The sequence below is a fragment of the Myzus persicae genome, unplaced genomic scaffold (genome assembly GCF_001856785.1).
Source record: "Myzus persicae strain clone G006 unplaced genomic scaffold, MPER_G0061.0, whole genome shotgun sequence".
In the NCBI taxonomy this organism is placed as follows: domain Eukaryota; kingdom Metazoa; phylum Arthropoda; class Insecta; order Hemiptera; family Aphididae; genus Myzus; species Myzus persicae.
This window is the reverse complement of record NW_019103155.1, coordinates 204,725-225,888: the sequence shown is the minus strand read 5'-3', so window position 1 is coordinate 225,888 and position 21,164 is coordinate 204,725. Positions and strand designations below refer to the sequence as shown.

Genomic DNA, 21,164 nt, shown 5'->3' with positions numbered 1-21,164 from the left:
TATTAGTGAGCAATTTTATAATATTTAACACCTAATTATGAGATAGGTATCTGCATGATTTATTTTATATTTTTAAATAATAAAATGGAAAACTTACCCCGCTAGTAATATTATGATCAGTCCACGGACTATTAAAATAACCATGTAACCTATATCTTATAATATATCCAAGAATTTGTCCGTTGTGATGTTCTTCTAAGGGAGGTTGCCATTGAGTGATGATTTCAGAATTTGACCTAGCTGATCCAACAAACCCTAAAGGTGGTCCAGATGGAGCTAAAAGACAGACAATATTAAGACAAAATAGTTCTAATACACTAATTAATTGATCGAACCTTGTTGTGGCAATGTAACAAAATTGCTCGGTTGTGAAGGTGTTCCTTCACCTATTGCATTCATAGCACTGATTCTGAATTGATAAGTATTAGCAGCTTTTAAATTTTCTAGAACCACATAACGAGCATTTGCAGATATATTGGTAAGCTCAGTAACCCAATCAACAAGTGGATCCAATAACGATTGGGTTTCTGGAATTTTTAATTTTGTTTTAAATGATTAAATTACAGTAAAACGAACAGTAAATATGTAGCTATTTTGTTTGATTATCAATGCCTACCAATTTGTCGTTTTTGTACAATATATTTTAATATAGGACTATTGCCATCAAAACCCACAGTCCAAGAAACATTTACAGATCTGGGTCCAACACGTTCAGCTTGAGCAACATTTGGAGGATAAGGCAATTCAAGAATACTTAAATGTGCATGTCTTCTCTCGTTGCCCCCGGGGGATGAAACTGAACAAGTGTAGACACCTGCATCACTTGCACGCACGACTCCTATTTCTAACGTACCATCGGCTGAAACTTTTATTCTTGAATTTCCAGCTCCAAGACTCCTGATAAATTATACAGAATAACCAAAATAAAAAAGGTTCTACACATTAAGAATTACACACACACTTGTTATTATGAAACCAATCAATTTGATAAAGCACAGAGGGATCACTAGACACTTTACATTTCATTATAGAATTTTGTCCTAATAAAACTCTAGTATCCATAGGTGGTTCAACAATGGTAGTTTTACCTAAAAAAAAAAGATGACAATAATATTAATGGATATAATAGTTGAAGTAAATATGTATAAAACCAATACAATTTTGATTTTGATTAAATTAAAATTCTTATATTTGTTTCTTTAGTCTCTAATTTTAAATGATTGTTTTAACTCCTGATTTGTTGACAAAAGAACTTAATACCTAAAACTTTAATATAAGCATGCATTTCCACAGTGCCAGCTTCATTTGACCTTGTGCAAGAATATTTTCCAGTGTCTTGAACTTTTGTAGACGATATAAATAAATCTCCTGTATCTAGTATGCGAATTCTCTCATTCAACGATACAAATAAATCTAGAATAAAAGTAAATTAATTATATTTTAATTAGGTTAAAATGTTCTCAAATCATATAACCATACCACCAAAGGTCCAAGTTGTATTTGGTTTAGGTGCGCCGATAACTCTACAAGACAATATCACTTCATTTCCTTCTAGAACTGTAGAATTTTGTGGTTCATTCTCTATAATTGGACCAGTAGCTATAAAATTAAGCAAATATTAAAAAATATTGTTAAGTATAAAGTTTATAATGAAAATTAAGTAAATTAATTGTTAAACATTTTTTTATAATTTGTGATTTGGAAAATAAAATAAAATTTTTTTTCTAAATTATTCTAATGTGATAACTACATAATATCTGTTTATTAAAATACATAATATACTTTAGATACTAATAACTAGGGTTTTGGTTTTTTAGCATAAGTATTATTTCGTTTCAAAATCCTGACTATGTTATGACAACCAAAGTAAAAAAAAAAATTCTAGAGGACAAGGTTGTTTGTTGATGCAGTGGCGCAACCAAGAGGGAGGCTGAGAAGGCTGCAACCCTCTCCTCAAAATTCCAAGAAATTTAACAATGGTTTCAGTAAACATATTATTATGTAAGACGTAACCATGTATTCAAATTGTAATTTGTAGGAAGGCTGCTGCAAGTCTAAAACATACAAGTATACAACTATGACTTTACAATACTAAATTTAAGAGGGATCCTATAGCTAGGCCTCCCCTATATAGCAAATCATCAACTCCCCTCCCCCTCAAAGCAAAATCTTGGCTATGCCACTTTTACAATGTGCAAATATAACTATAGAATACAGCTTCAATAAAAAAAAATACGGCAATGGAATGGTTTGTATACCTAAACACTTCGCCATTCCCAAAATTTACATTTCAAATGTACATATTTTGTTTAACTTTGTGTTTATATGCATAATGCGTAACTATAAAAGTGCAAAGTGCTGTGCTAAAAAATAATATTTCCGTCATGGCTACGTCAAATAACCACGCGTTTTTAAGCAAAACCTTACGAGACAAATTTTGTCGGGCACTCGGGTGTTGCCATGGCATCATTCTGTACACAGAGGCTCTCGTCCATCGTTTAGAACGTCCTACATTAACCATAAAAGTATTTACATTTCGTACATTTTTCAACAGTCAACACATTAATGAAACATCATTCGCACATCATATGTACTAATATACACTAAATCCGTAAAAAACAGTGACTTCTGTAATACAACTATAAACATCAGATGTCTATATAACAATGTTTAAAGTTTAAATTCACCATTTTTTTCTTCGGTTTTTATTTTTATGGCACAATACAGATACTATTCTTTTTTTTTTGTTTAATACTATACCTAGAACTTTTTTAGATTCGTCAACGTTAAAATCATTATTAGGTATACTTTTATTTTCGACTAACGTAATCAAATCCTGATTTCATGCTCCCCCGACGACGATAATTTTATTGGATTTATAAACAGAATTTTGATGACTATAGTATTTTTGTTTTTTATTGTTACAGTCTAAATACGTCAACGAACATAACATTTTCCCACAAAACTGAAACGAATCAGTCCATTTAGGAATAGCCGTTAAATGAAATCTGGACAGATCAATTTTTCGATTAATTAGAATGAATTATCGAAATATTTTTATCATAATAACTATTGCTATTAAAAATAATAAATACACTATAAAAATACTATAAATTCTATAGATACTAATATCATAACATAAATTAGATTCACTGTATTGTTACGTACAATAGACATGAGCTAGAGTTATTACTTTATTTTATTTTTGTTCTTATCTATTTTTATAGTTATTGCAATAATTCTAGACCATTAGATATGTAAAAAAATCAATATTTTTAATTAAACTAATGATAATTTTAAAAAAAACACAAATATGAAGACTGAATTCTTACGAGTACGTGTACTTACTTTTGACTTTCAACCATGTACTAATAGAATCTGTTCCGGCTTCGTTTTCTGCTTCACATTGGAACATACCTGAATCTTCGATGTTTAATTTCTTTATTACTAAAGTACCGTCTTCTTCAACTATATACCTATAAAAAAAACAATCGTAATATTATTAGAAAAATTTCAAACGATGTATGGGATGGTTTTTTCACTTGAAAATATTATTACCTATTGTTTTGACTTATTGTCTCTGCGTTACGATACCAAGTTATTTTCGGCTGTGGCACCCCAATGGTATCACAACTTATTCTAACAGTAGACCCGTATTCACCAAGGGTTTCCATCCTTAAATTACCAACAAATGTTGGAGGTTCTGCAAATAATGTGTTTTTTGTTTAAACTAAAATAAGATAATTTTGTTAAACGTGTTTATCAAATTTTTAACAAACCCAAGACAAAAATATCAGCATCTGCAGAAATGGGCGCATATCCACCAGATACAAATCGAATCTGACAAGTATACCGACCGGTATAAGTCAATTTGGCATTAATAAGTGATAAAGTTCTGTTCCACGGATCGTTGTAAATGTAATCAACGCCGTTTGTATTTTCTATTGGTATGTCGTCTTTGAACCATAGGGTTCCTAATTCGTGTAAAGGCCTTGCATTGGCTATACACTGGAGCTCAGTAGTTTTATGACCTATGATTATATGTTTTCCTTTAGGTTTAACGACGAAATAGGGAGCAATTTCTCCAGACTGAGAGCCTCCAATGATGTTGATTCTTAAATACTGACTAAATTCATCTTTTCCTAACAAAGGATTTGTTGCTCTCACCCTAAAAAAATATTTTCATTCTCAATAACAATATGTACAGCTAAATAGGTATAGGTGGATGTATACCGTTAAAGCAATTAAAGCGAATATTATGAACATAAATATTATAGTGTGCACTATAAAGGTATACAGATCTATAAAAACTTAATTAGCTCTCGTATAACTTCATTGTTATACAAATTTAAAACAATAATTTTTAAAGAAGGAAATACATCATTTTCCTTGATATTAATGTTAAAATAATTTTATGGTATATTCAATTGACCTGTATGCTTTTTGGTCGCTGTCAGATGCTGATAATACCACTAATTGATGGGTCTCTGCAACTGAGGCATATTTGATGTCATATAGCTGAGTGCCGTCATCAGTTAACCACTGCACCATAGGCGGTGGGTAGCTTTTAATTGGTGGACAATCTAAAATTGCTGCTTGGCCTCTTTCAACTCTGACTATTGGATCGGTAACTTCCATAAAGTTTCCCATCGCTAAAATTAAAACATAATAAAATTAGTTTAAAACATTAACTTTAAAAATGTACTTCCGACATGTTATAAAATAAACTAAAAATACTAAACGTATGTACACAGTAAAATAACTGTAACTTTATAAAATATATACTCAATGATAATACTTTACTATACTATGTGTATTAATAAGGACTATATATATACTTTAATTGTATCTTTATTCTAAAAAGAATAGTTATAGGGGGGACGAGGTGACCGAGTGGTCTGACGCGTCCGCTGCGACGCAGCCGATCGCGGTTCGATCCTCGGCCACCGGGCGGCATTTTTCTCTGGACAAGTCGCGGTGACCGGAGAACAAGTGCCGCCATCCCCCAACCGGGCATGGCAGAAACCTACGGGTGCCCAATAGAAATTCTGCCAAAACAAAAACACACACGTGTTCCCCCCCTACAGTCCCAAAAACTCTACAGTATCACACAACCTACAGCTAATGGCCTCAGTTGCCGAAGCTTAAATCAAAAAAAAAAAAAATAGTTATAGGTATATATACTTTAGACTTAAGTAAAGTATTTAAAAACTTTTAGGTCGGTTAATTATTTTTTTTAATACTTTATCTAGGTATGAAGGAATATTTTTAGATCCTTGTAAGCTTTTTTTCATGTTTATACAACGAGCATACTAGTTGCCTCCTAAAGTACAAGCTGTAAAAACTTGTAATTTTTTTCAAATCGCCTCCCAATAACTATATACAAGTTGTCTCCCAACGTACCCTCAATTTTATATTAAACAAAAATATTCTACTACTAGTTGCCTCCCGATGAGTAGTTAATAAACGAATAAGTAATTCCCAATCGATTCAAACATTTTATGATAATTTTACATCAATATTAATTATAATACCAAATACTTTTTTATTATCTAATTATTATATTATTATTTTTTAATAATTTGTATAAATGTATAATATGTAATATACATATAGGTACCTAAGACAGAAATGTTATAACTGTACACATAATTTTAAATATCTAAAAAAATGTATTGAACAAAATATAACAAAATAGAAAAATATCTATACATTTATATTATATTAAATATGTGTTGGTGCGAACTTAATTTTTTATAATTATAACACAATATATTATGTATAATTTAAGGTTAAGTGTATACATAACTATTTACGTAGTATATTTTAGTGAAGTTTATGAACTACTACTTAATTCTATATGGGAGTTAACTCGTATATTATAAATACGAACTATATACCTGATTATCGGAGGCAACTATTTTTATTTACGATAATGACGGGAGATAATTGGTATATTTTGGGAGGCAACTGTGAACTGTCACGCACCGATAAATACACACCTTTAATATAAATAACCATTACAGCGACTCCCAACAATAATTTAACTACTTCTGTTTTGACATATTGATTTTTGTAAAGCCGCGATATCAGATATTATGATCCTTAATGCAAAAACTAAAAAAATATATTATATTTGCTAATTATGCCTACTAATTACTATATAATTATATTTATGTGTAACCTGTCACGATATTTATCCGGTGTATTATTTATTGACACTAAAAAATTTAAAACGGTTTTGTTATAGTTTTTAAATATTTTGAAAATATACAAGACGAGGTATATTAACAGAATAATTTTTCTAGCAAGTCATATAAAAACAAAATTAATGTATTGTCGCATTGGTTTTATAATAGACAACCAAATCAATAGCACTAACTGTTTACTTACTTTTGAACAGACGAGCAGAAATAACAAAAGCCGCGGTGTAGGTATTGTAGTATTAACAATATCGTATCAATACATAGATAGACATAACAACCGTTGATTAATACAAGGTATATTAAATCAATAATAGTTTCATGAGAATTACATTAGATGTTTGTAGTATTAATTTAAAAATTAAATAATTGAAAACCACTTAATATGTCTTATTAACTAAACACATAAGCGATAGCTGTAGTTAATTATATTAATTATATAATTAGACTTCAGAAGTATATAGATATTGAATACTGAATAAAGTATAAAACAAATTAATCGTCTTAATTGTTCACTTTTTTAAATTTCTGTTCCTTCAGTTCTCAGTTTCTCACACACAGTTTAAAGAGAAATTTGAAAATATTCGCAAAAGATCACAAGACCAGTATTGTTTTAACTACCTATCCTTGTAAGTGTAGTGGGAATTAGAAACAAATTTTCTAAATAATTGCATTTAAAAATAAAGAAAGGAAAAATATAAAAACTATTTTAATGAGTAATGATCAAAGTTCTTTTATTTAGTAAACAATATGATAGTAACACTTTCTCAGCAGACAGCAATATTCATAATATGCACTTGAAACACTTTTCAACACATACTGTTATTGTTTAATGTTCATTCAAAATAAAACCACTTAAATTTAATAAAATAATAGCAGTATATCGTAGTTATGTTATACAGATTTAACTTACATGCAATGTTGATTTCAATTTTTTGAGACAGTATCGATCCAACTTCATTTTTTGCAATACATTGATAAGTTCCTCCATCGTCATGTTTAAGATTTAAAAGACGGAATGACTGATATTCAGATGAAAAATCTCCCATTTCTTTTCCATCTTTATACCATTTGTAAACTGGAGCCGGGAAGCCTGTAAAACAAAAAATGACATGAATACTCTCCATACGTTTATTTAATTGAAGTAAACAAGCGGCTTAAAAATAATTTTTTTTATATCTCAGTTATTTTATGGATCAAACTAATGTACTCGTACATTTTAAGATAGACTAACAACAGTGAATTAGTCTTATTTGTAAATTATCACAACACAAATAATGTATTGCATAAAACTTACAATAAAATGGAAAAAACAACGGGTAACTCACAGTAACGAATTAAATTATGAGCCTTCATGTAAGAAATAAGATTCTTTAAACAGGGTTTGTCAATTTCTATCCAGCGGTGTCATTTGTAGAGAGTGGGGTGGTATGGTGGGGCGTCACCATTTTCTGCCAAAATGTACCCTTCACTTTTCAGCCAGGATCCTTACTATCAGGAACCTCTACTAAATATTCAACTTTTTGATCCAAGTTAAAGATTAAACCATTTTTTCTGTTTCAAAATACGCGATGACAGACATATAAATTAAAAATTAAAACAATAACATATATCATTGTAAAACCTAATACGTTCGTCGCTCCGCTTACTCTAAAAGAATTGTTATCACAGCTATATAAATTGTTATTTCCACATGAGTTTATTGTGCCGGAAAACGAATTTCTAACACCACCGTCAAGCTATAAATGTTTCACAATACCATGCTTGTAACTACAATTAAATAGTTAAAATTAATAGTGGTTAGAGTCATAAGGTATAATCGAGGGTATAATATTATTATAAAAATTTGATTATATTGGATACACTTTAAAACGTTTATAGATTATCACAAAAAAACCATAACTTATATCAAAAGTTAAATCGTAATAACTTTATCAAGTATTAATAATTCAGTTACGGTTATTTTATGGTCCATGCCCCGAGGATGATTGAATATTGGGTGATTAATTATTTTTTACAGTTTTTTACCAATACAATGACTCAATATTTGGTGTAACATAGTGTTTAAAAAAATGTTGATCAAGAATGAGTCATTTTATAATTATTACTCTGCACATAATACAAATAGGAAAAAAACGAAAAGAGTCAACAATTGAATATACCTATAAATAGCACAAAACGAGCCGAAATATTTTTAAAATTATTTCATGTCTAATATTTGCAAACAGGTACAGGTACACCTATATGAATATTCAATAATAATTCTAAGTCTCAGCATTTTAATTTTATTTTTGAGTTTGACACAAAACCATTTTTGTTACCAACATAAACCGTCTAACAATTGTGTTCAAAAATATTATGAAAATATAATTTGATAGGTATCTAAAATTGATAAAAATATATTAAAGATACAAGTGATATATAGATACATATATTGGTGATGTATCGATGTATTTTGTATTTTTGCGGTACTTATTGGATAACATAAGGATGATTTTTATCCAGCTTTTATATTTTTAATTAAATATAGCCATCCATTGTAGGTAGACTTCTCAGAAATATCCACAGCAACACATATAATTGTGTGGATAGCCGCCACTGATCCATATATTATTGCAAATGAATACTAGTGGCTTTTTTGTAGAGATGGATATTGACTATTTTGAAAACAAAACTTTGTTTTTAAAGATTTTTTTTATTATGTGTGGTTGTACTACTTGTATAAATAGATAATAGAATATAACTTAATTCTTAAATTCAACTGTAATAGCCACAAAAAAAAAATAATGCACATTATTTTCACAACCAATATAATCAAAAGATAATTTTTTTTTTCATTTATTCAAATTAATTGTTTCAATACACTTAGTATTATTACAATGTAGCTTAAATTAACATAATGTATAATATATTTAATATAAATATTAGCTATTTGCTTATCTAACTATGGAAAAGATAATTTAAATAGTGTGCCTTAAATCTTACTACATATATACCTACTAAATAAATGATTCTGAAAAAACTGCAATTTTTAACACGAAAACTGTAATTTTGGGTCAGGTATATAAAAAAATAATTGTTTTATTTCATCATTGAATAACAGCCAGGTTACCTATTATTTGGAAACGGGATTAATACTGATTGAAACCACACTAAACATAAAATACGGAGGTAGTTGCAGATTTCAAAATTCTATTAAAGTAGAAGCGTCAATTCGTGACAGCCTGTACTACGGTAGTAAGGTGTATTACGTGGTATTGAAAATGCTAGTTTTCAAGAGGAGTAATAACCTGAAGTGAGTCTAATATTGTTCAAGGTTAAAGTACTTTTCATCGTCATAATATGTATAAACTGGGTTGTTCACTGTAAAACGAGATGGATAACGTGGGCATCCTTTTCTTTCTTAGAATGCAACGAGACGAGTTTCATTGCAAGTGATGCCACTTTTTTTATGCATTCGTCATCGATGTTACATATTATTATAAAAATATACTACAATAATTGTACATACTTACGATGGATCAAAATAAAAACGCATTTCTCGAAAATATCACTAATATTATTCATTCAATTAAAATATCAATAATATACTTTAAGTAACACCACCTATTTAATATATTTTGAAAAAGAGAATAACAAAATATATAGCTTTAAAAAAAAATTGAGAATAAAACAGTTATTTAAAATAATGTAATATATTTGCATGAGAAATAATGATGTAACCAAGGTTCAAGAACCGTAAAACTGAGTTAAACGATTCAAGTAGGTGCCATATAGTATATACTACATACCTATTAAACATTTATGTTTGTATGAAATTAAATTTAAATTTATCAATCAATTAAGTAAAGTAAAAATATATTAATATTTTAATTCCCATAAATTCCTTAGCCATTTAACTACTGAACAGTTATCTACAACTCGAGTAAATACAAGCATTGGAAAAAATGCCCGATCTATACAGAGACTAATCGTTGTAGCTCAAAAAATGATTATGTGGTAAAATAAAAAATAACACATAATTGGACAATCAATATAAATTCTTTGTTCCGCTAAATAGAATCTACACGTTGTTGTTAAAAGCTTCGTAGGTATACATAGAATTTTTTAACAGGGCACCTTCGTCTATAAAAGACAATATTGTAATAATGTTAGCCGTTATGGGTATACTCGTATGTATTAAAATCTTCATATTTACGCTTCCAGAATATGCCCCAGAATATGTCCTCCTACCAGCTGATATCAGTAATAAATAATAGTAAAATAAAATATTTTTCAGATATACCTAACATTATTATAATTATGTAGGTACCTACTATGAAAAATAATACCGTGATGATACGGCATCCAAACACTAATTTTTAAGAACATTGCAATTTTTAAAAATATTATAATCAAAATATATTTTTTTTTTATCGAAATATACATTCTATGCCTTAGGCATAATAAGAATATGTGCTACAAGTAATTTCACATGTATAGGGTGAGGGAAGAAACCATCCAGTGATCGCACTTCCTTTGGCTTATTTATATATAAATTTTTCTTTTTTTTTTCGTTAATCATTAAGAAAATCTCTACACCAGTTTCTTATTAGACGCCGTGGTGGGTTTCCAGGAATCGTGCGAGTTCCTAGTCCTGCACATATAAGAGGGTTTGGGTGAGAGGGCAGTTTATGGAAAAAAAACGGTTATAGAACGTTTTGACTTCTTCATGTATAGTTTTAATTTTTAAGTCGGAGTGTATAGCAAAATTTGAAACATAAGGTGGGGCATTGGTGATGGAGCGAAGGATTTTGTTTTGAGTGATTTGTATTTTATTAAGATTTAATTTCTTGGCATTGCCCCAGAGTTGGAGTCCATATGTCCACATAGGCTTTATTAATGATTTGTAAATGCGCAATTTTATATTTAATTTAGTATGTTTATTAGTTAATAATGTTTTAAGCAGCCGATGACGTGCGTTTAGGGCGAATTTTTTTTCTCTTACGTAGTTACGTGTAATGCCCAAGTGAAGCGCCGATCAATGGTTAGCCCTAATAGGTATTTTACCGATCGAGATGAAGGGATAGATATATCAGCTAAGGAAACTTCAGGACATGGGGTAAGTCTAAGTGTGAAGGTAGTATGTAGCGATTTTGATTGATTAACTTTAACTCTCCTTTTATCATACCAATTTGACATTAAGTTAAGATGATGTTGAAGATTTAGGGTAGCTGAAATTGGGTCTTTATGTATTGCTATAATTTCATTGTCATCCGGAAATTCAGCTACTGTTGCGTTTAGAGAGGTCGGTTGATCAGCGGCATATTATATATTATATAAAATTGGTGATAGTATGCCACCCTGAGGATCTCCTGCATTAATGTTTGAGTAAGATGAACCAAACCTAACTTGAAAGTGGCGATCGGTTAAGTATGATTTAATTAACAGGTAGTACGTTGGCGGAAGAAAAAGTTTTAATTTGTACAGCAGCCCTTCGTGCCAGACACGATCAAACGCCTGAGACACGTCGAGGAACACGCGGGAACAGTATTATTTTTTTTCAAGAGAAAAATATATGGCGTCCACTAACTTGTGTAGCTGGTGTGTTGTAGAATGGGAGGCATGAAAACCAAGTTGAGTGTTAGGAAGTACATTACTGGAGTATATACAAGGAATAATTCTTTTTAAAATTAGTCTTTCGAATAATTTGGCGAAGACATAATCAAAATAAAAATAAATATTATTAATGTTTGAAAAATACTATACTCGTATTATTATTATTATTATTATTATTGTTAAAAAATGTTTCATTGTCTGTACCAGCTGATGTATTTTTCCTAACGTATTAGAAACAACAAAATTTCCCATGCTTATATTTCAATTTAATTGTCAAGGATACTCGTGTATCCCACGCCAAGAATAAAACCTCGCAATTAACCTGCCCGATAATCATACATAATAGCACATAAAAACAATCAAGTAATATGTAGGATTGTTTAGTTAAAAACTATTTTTAACACTTAACAGAGCACGCAAATGATCAGTGGTACAGACATGCCACGTATTCATGAATTTAATAAATCATAAAATAAAAGTTGTTTATAAGATTTACATTTTGTGCCTAAGGGTCTTGGTTTTAATTAAACACCTATTCTGTAACATGTAAATTTAAACATTTCAAATTTAACTCTGAACAATACACAATTAGTTCAATTCATAAAAAAGTAATCGAGTATAACAATGTGTCCCGTCAGTAAAATGTACAGATGTTTGACATTTTTAATTCGATTTGAAAAATATGCTACATTTAAAGGCGGGCTATCGGTGAATTGGTAATGAACCTGCCAACAATTTATTTCTACTCAAGACTTTTGAAGAATAATAATGTTATTCAAGTTACATTAACATTGTATAATATAATACTTGATGATGCGTTAGTGTAAATATTTTAAGTGCATATTGTTAACTTTCATGAATTCGTGAATTATATTAATATCATAGTACCGGAATCCATCACAAGTGGATAATTAGTTACTTATTTAAATTAAACCAACATAGGTAGTTTAATAAAAATATTTTAGATTATCAGAACAAAACTTATTTCATCCATAACACCAATCAAATAATTATTTATATAATAGAATAAAAGAGTATATAACTATAACTATAGCACGCCTCTGGTAGTTAGAACGGTTATAGTGTGTAACATGTAATGTATAACATTCATTATAACTGCAGAGTGCAGACGAGTATGTATAAAAATACCTTGATTGATGGTAGACGGAGACCTAACCGGACGACTACGTGAGTAACGTAATAATTATTGAGAAAAATACTATTCCATAATATATCCAAGAAACGCGATCGGCGGTGGCAATGTGTTTTTATAAGTAACACAAGAAAGATAAACTATGCGTTAGACTGAACCAGCATGACAGACGGGCAGGAAATACCGAAGAACGAGGGTCGGGTGGGAAAAAAAAAGACGCGCTGACAAATTTTTGAAGAGGGGCTTTGGTTCTTCCTGTTAAGTAAATAAGTGGAGTGGCCTGTGGATATTAAGTTACAATGTGACGCCATTGTTTTAGGAAAGTAAAATCCTCTACCCGTGGTTTACATAGTCAACGATCGTGATCAAGGGCCCGATTTTATAGTCGGACGACTTATATCTACTGTATTCAAACCTCAGATATCACACGCACAAAATTAAAAAGACCAGATAGAACCACTAAAATGTAATATCTGTAATTGAGACCTGAACATAAAAATTAATAATGATAATATTTATGAATAAATATAATATACCTGTGTTCAAATTTTCCTTTTCCTCTATAAACTTGGTATTATTTACTTACCTACATTCAAAATATTTTAATGATAATATCAAAACTATTTTAATGAGTCTTACAACATACAATTCAAATTAAAAATGTATACTGTAAAAAAGATAGGTACCTCATAAGAAAACATGATTCGATATCCTAACAAAAATTTAAAAACATTAAATCATAAAAATAAATGAATAATTCTTATTAAAAATCATGTAATTATAAATGTTACCTATAACAGCTGTAACTATTCATGAAATAGGCATTTTAAACCTTTACATAGATGTTACAACAATAACATCGATCTAATATGTTTATGTAGGTACATTATTGTATTTTTGTGTCCGACAAATAATGGTATCTATAGATGGTAGATACCAGGAATAAAATATTAGTATTCTTATGTAAAAATAAAGAAAGGATTTAATGTTATAGAATATTATTATTATATATGTTTATTGTTTCCCGTGTATAGATCCGTTTTAAAATATTTAACCTATACTTATGGTTATAGAATAAACCGATCAAATACTGTACGTATACATTAACGATACGCTTCACGAATTATAGAACAAACGGATAATACTAGTTACTAGTCAAAATTATAACAAACTACCCATGAAAATACATACTATAGTCAATACAATAATAACACATTCAGCAGCACAACTAGGATTTATTTTCGGAGTTAAACTTATATCAAATACGTTAGTACGAGACGAACCTAACTTCCTGATTGTTGATGTTTAGAGAGTGGAAAATATTATTTAAAATGAAATAAGTTTATTAAATAAATTGATAAATATAAAATTAAACTAAATATTAATCATTTTTTTAATTGATTTTCTTTTTATATTGCTCAGATCAACGGTTTTCAGCCAAAAAATAGTTATAAAAAATATTATTAATAAAAGTAATATAAGTACAAAAACATTAAAATAAATGAAGATAGTTTTAAAAATAGTTTTTTTTAGTTATAATAAACGAAAAAAATAAGGAGGCAGGGATTCCAGGTAACCCCCAATGAGAATTATTTTTAAGAAGGTCGAATACAAAATTGGATAAATATTTTGAGTCTCCAATACACAAAGGTTGAGCCGTATGCTTAGAGGATAATCACATTTGTTAAGCGTTACTTATACATAGCAAGTTTAGGTTCAGTAGTTCTCATTTAGTTTCGTTACCACAATAATAATAATAATTTTAGATTCAATCAACCTATCAAACAATTTAAAAGAAACAATATTCTATTTCAGTAATTCTTTTAAAATATTTTTTACTTAAAACCGGATGTGTTGTCTCCGTCTTACAAACATGTACCTAACATACCAAATTGTACGTTTTGGATAATTAACTTAACTCTCTGTTATGCATTTATTTTACAGTGAATTGACCTATTACCAAATTTAGATGTAAAAATGTCAATGACAAGTTTTTTTGGATATTTTAATTTTAAAGCAAGTATGAGCATTTTAAAATAGTGAATTGTTTGTACGTTTTCAAATGGTAACTTGAATTAAAATATTTTTAAAAAAAGCTCTTAGGATTTCAGATAATATTGTTACCTATAAATTTGACAATATTTAGATTATCACAGTTAACTAAACTAAAAGTGAACTGCTGAACGTACCTACATCTCGACGTATCGCGGAAGGACGGAGACGATAATAATATTATGTTGCAGGTGAGAAATTCTCATGATTTCTAATGTTTTCTTCAATTCGTTATCAGATAATGGCCAATAAGCCAATTGGTCATAAATCATAACTCTATACTACGGCTATGGGTAGTATCATAAAATCTTATCTTCTGCCACTTCTTTCTTTCATAAAAGCATATCAAAATATATGTGGTATTGTTGACATTGACATTATTCACACAGTTAAAACAACATATAGGTAATAATTTTACAGCTATTATTCGTTGAAATATTGCATAGTTCATCTCAACAATTGATAATTTGAATTTAAAAAGTCTATACTGGACATAAGTTCCAAAAAGATATAATATATTATATACATCACAAGAGCCCCCGCAGAGGGGTGCTGGGGGGCCATGAACCCACTATTTTAGTAAGTATTAATTTTAAAAACTAAACTTGTAAAATGATAATAATATGTTTCGTATTATCAGAAACTTTTAAATTCCCCACCACTCCCTCTCCATCTGGTTAATATTTCTGGGGACCCCTTCGATACATTATAGTACACAACAATGAATTAAATATAGTTAATTAATTATATAATTACAAGCTATAATGATATTATAGTAGCTACTGATAAACTATACTCATTACTCAGTAATTTTACATTGATATGTCAAAATATACGTGTGCCACACATCGGCGGGGTAGTTGGTTTTTACTTTTTTTGACAATAATAATGAAACATGGTGATGTGGAATGGAACGCGTGCTTCCACTAATTTGAAATCATAACATAGGAGAATCAATTTTTCCATTAAGCATATTTTTAATAAAAGTTAAATTTGCCCCTATTTGCACAGTGCCTTCGATCAGCTAAAGAAACTAACCACAGATTTGCTAACACCGAAGTGTAAAAGGAGCAATGGTGTTGTAAGAAGGAAAACTAATGTTGAGAAAGCAGCTGACAACCCTCAACAATTTACATTTACAACTTGCATCAGGTATTATGAATGTGAAGATTAAGACTCCTTGTAGGAATAAGGATAAAACATAGGTCAAGAACAGAACTTTAAAGTGACAAAATAGGATTACTATTGATGAAGTACGAAAATTTAAACGGGTTTTTAGCACGGGTAAAGGTCATGGAATGATATTTAGAAACATCAAACTATAAACTTAATGTCTTATAGCCTAGGACGCTCGTCTGTTAAAGACTTAAAGTCGTTCTAAAGGAGAACATAATCATTTATTAAATAAATGCGAAGGAATATTTTTAAATCTTCGGCAAAAGCTATAAGCTGAGAATCAAGTAAGTCCCACTTAACACTTTACACTATCAATAAATACAAAAGTGGAGTCGAATAGGCGGGGATAAAGACCGCCTTGCGATACACTAGATGACACATTTGTAAGTTTATGATGAATTCCCATACCCAATATATTTTTGAACTAAACAAATGTTTAAAATAAAATAATTAAGACACGCGAAAAAATATATCATTGAATAGGCAAATGTAAACATACCTTCAAGGTGATACCTCGTGGAGGGGAAAAAGGGGGAATTTCTTTTCATAGAACAACTATTGCCACCCCAGGTACCCACCTGTACATCAACAATCTACCATGGGATTTTCTCGGAATTTTCATTGCAGTTAAAAATAGTAAAAGATTTTGACTATATATTATAGCTGTGTACGGTGTAGGTACCATTTTAATGCGTATATCATGATATATGTATATCATGTACCAATAAAACGATTTTTCGTGAATATGTCTATGGACGTAAAGCCGAAATCTATTAGACAAAACTTTATAAGCTGCGTAATCATTTAGATCCCTGACACTAAATTATAATATTGGTTGAAGTATTTGGATGCAGGCATGCAGCTCAGCGGTTAGTGAGTCAACATTTTCCTAAAACCCAAAAAGACATCAATGACTCATGAGTTATGCTCATGACTAACATTAAAAATTACGACATGGGCATTTGAATAAAAACGATAAGAACAGATAGAAAACCTCAATATTGAGAAATGGCTACTGTATTAAATATTAATTATTGTTACGAGTATAATTACCTATTTTTCCATAATTTACTATAGTAAATAATTAGCCCTTTCACAGTTTCACTGTCACAGACGTACTATTACGTTCCTGTATTTTATAACATTATCATTTGCCGGTAACCGTACAATTTTAGAAAACCATGGATGGAATTATTTTAAACTTAAACAATATCTATCATAATATAGGTAGATCCCAAATATTATTTACTGTGTCAGTGTGTCCATTGACTCAATACAATTTTCTAATTAAATATCTGTAATAGTAATAAGCCAGTAAACTGAATTTATTAATAGCATTTTTAAGTTTGTATAAATTTCAATTACGATTTTACAATTTTACAAACAAAAGTTAAAAGAAATTTATTTTAAAAACGAGTGATATTGATCTAATATAACATACTATGTAGCTTGTTTCTTTCAAACCATTCAAGTGATAGAAAATATTGAACTGCAAAAAGTTCCCCTAAATACTTCCTCCGGAAACCTTATTAATTATTATTGAAGAATGATATAATACGGGTTGAATTACATATTATGCTATACAAAATTATAGTATTGTGATAGGTAATAGGTGTATAATTATTATTTATGAGCTTAAAACTATAGCAAGTAGCAGCTTATATTGTTTCAAATAAATATTTAGAGATGTTAACTTAATACTTGCAATTATTTTCGAAACATTAATTATACTAATACTTTGGAGGTAGAATAACCAAAAAACATAATATTATAATTAAATCAGAAGTACATTTACAATTTATTTACGAGGAAAATAATTTAAGATAATTTTAATCCAAAACTTTTTTATCATAATTCATAATAAACAATATTATTATTATTATTAGGTATTGAATGTATAGTATAAGTATAAATTTAAAAAAATGTTTAATGATATAAACACAGCTGATAATTGTCTTACCTAAGAGTTTTATAATAGGTAAACTCCCTTGTCGATTCACTCTAATATTAAAACTAACACGACACTTTTGAAACTGCAAACAAACATTTATTACGTCGTACGTGTGTAAAACAGACATCATAATACGCAAATACGACGTCCTAGCAATAGGACGCAAAATGTGCGTTTATTGTCACATCTTATAAATGTACGACACGGACAATTTTGATATAGTGTGATTTCATAGTTTTGATATTAAAGTGAATTGACTTATCCAACTTTTATGTAAGAAAATTTCTGTGGTTAATCGTCATCATTTCTTTCGATGTTTTATTTTTTTATTCTAGAAATGGGTATGTGAAATATTCAAACATCGAATAAAACATTTAAGCACAGATGATCTTACCTAAAAGTTTGATAACAGGGCAATTCATTTTAATATCAAAACTAACAGTACACTATTAAAATGGCGAAGAAAAATTTACTATGTCTTACGTGTGTAAAACATAGGTTACAAACTTACAAATGCATGGGTAGCGTCTCTTAAGGACCTACAAGTGAGGTATCAAGACGAATTTTCCAGTATTAAGTTAAAAAACTTGAAAACCTAATTCATGATTCTCCATAAGTTTTCTTACATAATATTTTACCAAAAAGTTTACCGGAAAGTTAAATAATTGTTTAATGGGCAATTTAAGTTAGACATTAGAAAGACTGTCTCATGTCTATTCTTCAAAATAACAATTTCTCATAGGTACAGCGATTTTCTTATTTTGTTATTATTCAAAAACTATTAACCGTAAGTACTTGAAACTTTCATCAAATGTTTGTTTTATCCGGTTTAATCATTTTCTAAACATGATACAATTTTTAAAATACTTGTTTTGAGTTACTGATACTTGAAATTTGTTTAGTTTTTTGTTCTATAAATTCAATACAATTTTATTCGTAGTGTCAAAAAGCTTAAAAATGTAATACAAGATGATACAATGTATAAGGATCCTTAGTTATAATAGCAAGTATTTAAAATTTATGTATTAAAAATTTTGACAAACTTTAACAAAATCTAAGTTTCAACTTGTTTTCTAGTTAAAAATTATAAAATGTGCAATTTGTATAGCTAAGGATTGAAAATTTAAAATAAGGAATATTCACATTAAAAGTTCATATTGTAACCAAAAATCTAAAAAATATATACCAAGAATAGTGATTTTTGATATTTTGTTATAGTTTAAAAATATTATTCGAGCGTACTTGAAACTTTTAAAGTATATTCTTTTTATTTTATATACCCAACAATATTTTCAAATGCAATTTTTTGGGCAAAAATGAAATGTAGTACCTACTAATGTATAATAATAAAATTAATTACCTTCTAAATTACTTTAATCACAATTACAACTATTATAAAATATACTTAGTGATATTATAGGCTGACAAAACGTCTTTCAAATCAATCTTCATATAGCTACAAGGATTTTATATCATTGAATTTAAATTTAACAAATTCATTTTTGTAGTGATCCACTGCAAAAATTGGGGCTACAAAATATTTCTTTTGGTCATCATGTTCAACAAAGTAATTTATTTGAAATAATAATTAATTGATCTATTACTTATTTGAACATTTAAAATCATTATTGGGTACCTATGCCTAACTGACAATATTGTCAAAAAAATAAAAATGTTAAAAATATAAAACCATAGGTAATTTGACAATACCATATACTTCTGTTAGTAGGTTCTCTTTACTACCCTAGAAGTCTTTATTGAAAATATAATGATAAATTCCCGGATAAATTCTATGTGAGTGAATGATTGGTTAGCATCTCAGTTAGCATGATGACTAGAGGGAAATGAAGTATACTCGGTAGTATATGACTTATCTATCTACCCATATAATTCATTTACAGTTTTTATTTTTATGATGAAAATATAAGCCATTCTTTAGACTGTAGCTTGTAAATATCAACAAACCGGACAAAATCATAATAGTTGAATTTAATTTTATAATAGTTATTAGATATTTCTAAAACAATTGATTGTTGACTAACCAAGAGCTTGACATTGAATTATTTTTGTCTGTCCTTCGCCAATCACATTTTTAGTTGATGTTGGCTGTGTTATGAATCGAGGGGCCTGATAGGACTCTGTGAACATAAAACGACATAAACGTTGACTACCAGTTTTTGGGATGCGGTAAATGTAGGAAGAACTGGGTACTACACTTACGGCATTCACAACGAGTGATGGTGGACAGCAGCAAGACAGCGGTGACGGCGAACGCATAGGTCCTTTGCCTGCAAGGTAGACGATCATTTCTTTCCTCTTCTTCCATCGCGGATCGGACGCACAGGACAATCGTATCAATCGGACGACGAAACAAACAGAATTTACACTAAACAACAATCGTGACGAAAAAACGGACGAAACGACGGTTCGGAAAAATTCGGCGACCACGCGCACGTAAGTACAACACCTTTTCACGTCCTACCCACTGTCGGAATTGTTGCAGCACCCGAGTCGGCATGTCTCGCCACAAAGGCCGGCGGCAGCGAACACCTGTTGCGGCGTTTCAAAAGCCATCTCGCGCGCAACGGCCGTTTGCGCGATCTAACGGTTTTCAGACGATTATCGCACTCGGTATGCGCGGGTACGTTTATCAATCAAACCGATAAATGTGTAATAAATAAAAACAAAAATATTAATAACAACAACAACAACAACAATACTAACGAGCCGATAAAACCGTCGGCAGTACAACAACAACAGATGACGGGACGGTGGCGACACGGGTGGCGCAGCGGGCGTAATAAAATAATATCATATATATAACGTTCCAGTGGTCGGCCAAAGAATGCGGTCCTCCGGTACACTCGGTACAGTCACTCCGTACTGCGGATCGTATGTGTATTGTATACTAAACACGCACACGGACGTGAACGCGCAAGCGCAGAAAGGCGAAACGGGCGGAACTTGAACAACGGTTCGGTAGCATTGCGGCGGCGTCGCGACTCAACCACCGACCACGATGGGGTCAGAT

General features: G+C 29.9%; 1 protein-coding gene across 4 annotated transcripts in view; it reads right to left on the bottom strand.

Moving 5' to 3' along the window:
- The window catches only part of LOC111033879 (protein sidekick), a 27,946-nt gene extending 6,910 nt beyond the window's left edge, over positions 1-21,036 (bottom strand). The window contains exons 1-14 of one of the 4 annotated variants that reach the window (XM_022314813.1): positions 20,354-21,036; positions 20,176-20,271; positions 7,117-7,296; positions 4,433-4,652; positions 3,780-4,168; positions 3,559-3,703; positions 3,349-3,476; positions 2,428-2,508; positions 1,480-1,599; positions 1,261-1,413; positions 962-1,088; positions 617-897; positions 336-527; positions 98-276 (exon numbers count right to left, since the gene is read on the bottom strand). In XM_022314813.1, the coding sequence (XP_022170505.1) occupies positions 98-276; positions 336-527; positions 617-897; positions 962-1,088; positions 1,261-1,413; positions 1,480-1,599; positions 2,428-2,508; positions 3,349-3,476; positions 3,559-3,703; positions 3,780-4,168; positions 4,433-4,652; positions 7,117-7,296; positions 20,176-20,271; positions 20,354-20,459 (2,397 nt within the window). In that variant the 5' untranslated portion in view covers positions 20,460-21,036. The remainder of the gene's footprint in view (positions 1-97; positions 277-335; positions 528-616; positions 898-961; positions 1,089-1,260; positions 1,414-1,479; positions 1,600-2,427; positions 2,509-3,348; positions 3,477-3,558; positions 3,704-3,779; positions 4,169-4,432; positions 4,653-7,116; positions 7,297-20,175; positions 20,272-20,353) is intronic. The other 3 variants (XM_022314814.1, XM_022314816.1, XM_022314817.1) reach the window with 3 other exon arrangements.
- Positions 21,037-21,164: the final 128 nt, after the last annotated feature.